We start from the raw sequence: 2858 nt of genomic DNA, 5'->3' as shown, positions 1-2858 counted from the left end.
AAGTCCTAATGCATCATTTGTATTATCAACGTGAATATTAAAATCTCCGACAATTAGCGCTTTATCAACAGTAACCAATAGGTCTGAGAGGAAATCTGCAAATTCTTTTAGGAAATCTGTATACGGCCCTGGTGGTCTATACACAGTAGCCAGAGCAAGAGATACGATAGATTTCTTTTGCATATCTGACAGTGTAACATTAAGCAGAAGTATTTCGAATGAGTTAAACCTGTATCCTATCTTTTGAGTAACATTGAGAATATCACTATATATTATTGCAACACCGCCGCCACAACCAGTCTGACGGGGCTCATGCTTATAACAGTAGAACAATATAATCATTTGGTTTTAGCCAGGTTTCAGTCAAGCAGGGTACATCAAAACTATTATCTGTGATCATTTCATTTACAACAGCTGCTTTGGGTGCGAGTGATCTAATGTTTAGGAGCCCACACTTTAAAAATATTTTTGTTAATTTATTTTACATTTTTCTGGTTTAATCATGATCAGATTTTTTCTAGATCCTGCATTAAATTTATATTTTGACCTCACTATTCGGGGAACAGACACAGTCTTTATAGATTGGACAGCGCAAGTACTTCTATCATTTAAGCGGGTAGAAAAAAAGTCATCATGGCAGTTATTTGAGATTTGACTTACTAGTCATATGGAGCGTAACGTCCTGGAGATGTTGTCTGACAGGAGTTCCGCTCCGACTCTGCTGGGGTGCAGGCCATCAGCGCGAAAAAGCCTAGGACGCTCCCAGAAAAGATTCCAATTATTAACAAAGAGCAGTTTCTGTTCTTTACACCATGACAATAACCATTCATTTAAAGCAAAAAGCCTACTGAACCTTTCATGTCCTCGTCGATACGTGGGAAGCGGTCCTGACACGATGATCATCGTCGTGGGTGATGTGCTGCGTACCGTCTTGATCAGGCTCTTTAAGTCCCTCTTCAGTGTCTCCGTCTGCCGCAGCTTGGTGTCGTTAACCCCGGTGTGAAGCATCGCTCCGGGGCTCTCGTCGCCCTTCAGGATCGCGGGTATCTGCGCAAAAACATTGAGAACACGACCACCAGGAAAACAGTGAGTGTGCTTCAGCTATCGTAGCACGGCCGTGCCGGACGATGGAGTCTCCGATGATCACAGCGTCGCGTTCCGTCTCGCGAGTATTACATACTCTAATGAGGAGGTGATGAGAATTACAAAAGACTAATTTATGGTAATGAGATATTCTTCTTGACTCTTAATTGCCACCATGTAATCAATACCAAATAGGCTTAGTTTTCTTTACTTAAAATGTTTTTAGGATGAAATGTGACCTGTATATGTTTTCATAAGATTCACTCAGTGAACTTTCGTCTGTAGAGATACAGAAGAACGTCCTGCTAATATGCTTTCAGTTAAAGCTTTAGTCGCTGCAAGAAAAAGGGCAGATTCTGTGCGTTCGCAGGCATTGGAGTGTCACCGGTAGTGAGGAAGAGGGCCGCTGGCGTGCTGCGGGCTGAGCGCGTCAAGTGCCAACAGAGCCAGACATTATGGACTAAATCAGTCCACTGCGGCCCAACTGGCTTCAGCAGAGCTGATGACCTTCCAAGATCTGATCAGCCTCCAGATACCACAGCAGATCTCAGAACATCATTCCTCACTGCTGCTGGTTTAGCTGGTTAGCTGTGGTAGTTAGTCCCTGCTGGCACATGCTGTAACATTATGACAGATAGCATAACATTTTTGCAAGCAACAACACAAGTCACAAATATATCATTACAGGTAGACAGGTAGATGGTAGATAGTAATTTTAGCTCATACTGTCATTATATATATATATATAAATATATATAAATATATATATACTGTATATAAATAAATATATATATATATATATATATATATATATATATATATATATATATATATATGTGTGTGTGTAAATAAAAGGGTGTTTCCATTTCAGTATGACTGTATTTTGCCTTTGTAGGACATATTTCCCCTTAAAAGTGTAAATGTCACCTTAAAAGCCACAAAGAGATGGCAGTAGAAAAATCAGTGAAAGAGGAACAAAAGTAGTTGACAAACACTTAAAAACACCCAATTTATTCAATAAAATCAGCATGCTAAAGCAACTTAATACTTTAAAACTTAATACTGAAACCAAAAACAGACTAAATTTCCAGTGAAAACAAATCAGCTTTTAGTTCTTTGTTGCATTCAGCACTGTGTCCAGAGCATTCTGGGCATCTGTTATCTGCTGCTGGAGTCTCTGTCTCACTCCATCATTTGAGGCTTTCTTCAGCATGGTCTGCATGTCCTGGATGGCAGCGCGGTAACCGGTTACATTGTGAAAGACGTGAATGGCACGGTCCCCACTACTTACTAAGAAACGATTATTGATGTCAAACTTAAGGTCAGTTATCTCTTCGCTGTGAACACCGTGAAACTCCTCCTCTAGTTCACCAGTGCTGGCACTGTACATGGCTATATCACAACCGTTTGATATGGCTACTACACGACCGTCGGGAGACAGGGCAATGCGGCTCCCCTCTGACACCTGACATGGCATGGTCCGGAGCAAATATGGGTCCTGCTTTTTCTTATACTCCACATCAGTGTCCCACAGCTTCCACGTGCCGTCTTTGGAAACAGTCACCATTCTGTAAATGGAAGTGATTGAAATTTTATTAAATATAGCTACATCTAAATTTAATGGAAACTACAAATAAGGTTTCTGCACTGTTCAGACTCAAGTAAATATTAACACATCTTAATCACGTCATTAAATCTCTGTTCACTAATTAATAACTGTTTCTTTTGTTAACTAAAACAAATAAAATTGTTTCGTTAATTGAAAGATGAAATAA

At 40.0% G+C, this 2858-nt stretch overlaps 1 protein-coding gene across 1 annotated transcript in view; it reads right to left on the bottom strand.

Moving 5' to 3' along the window:
• Positions 1-2182: 2182 nt before the first annotated feature.
• Positions 2183-2858, bottom strand: part of LOC107687740 (transducin beta-like protein 2) — a 15651-nt gene continuing 14975 nt past the window's right edge. The window contains exon 2 of the mRNA XM_016485192.1: positions 2183-2653. Within this exon, the coding sequence (XP_016340678.1) occupies positions 2192-2650 (459 nt within the window). The 5' untranslated portion in view covers positions 2651-2653 and the 3' untranslated portion in view covers positions 2183-2191. The remainder of the gene's footprint in view (positions 2654-2858) is intronic.

Source organism: Sinocyclocheilus anshuiensis, unplaced genomic scaffold (genome assembly GCF_001515605.1).
Source record: "Sinocyclocheilus anshuiensis isolate Anshui unplaced genomic scaffold, SAMN03320099.WGS_v1.1 scaffold205, whole genome shotgun sequence".
NCBI lineage: Eukaryota > Metazoa > Chordata > Actinopteri > Cypriniformes > Cyprinidae > Sinocyclocheilus > Sinocyclocheilus anshuiensis.
The sequence above is the reverse complement of the archived record's forward strand: the minus strand, read 5'-3'. Positions and strand labels throughout refer to the sequence as shown.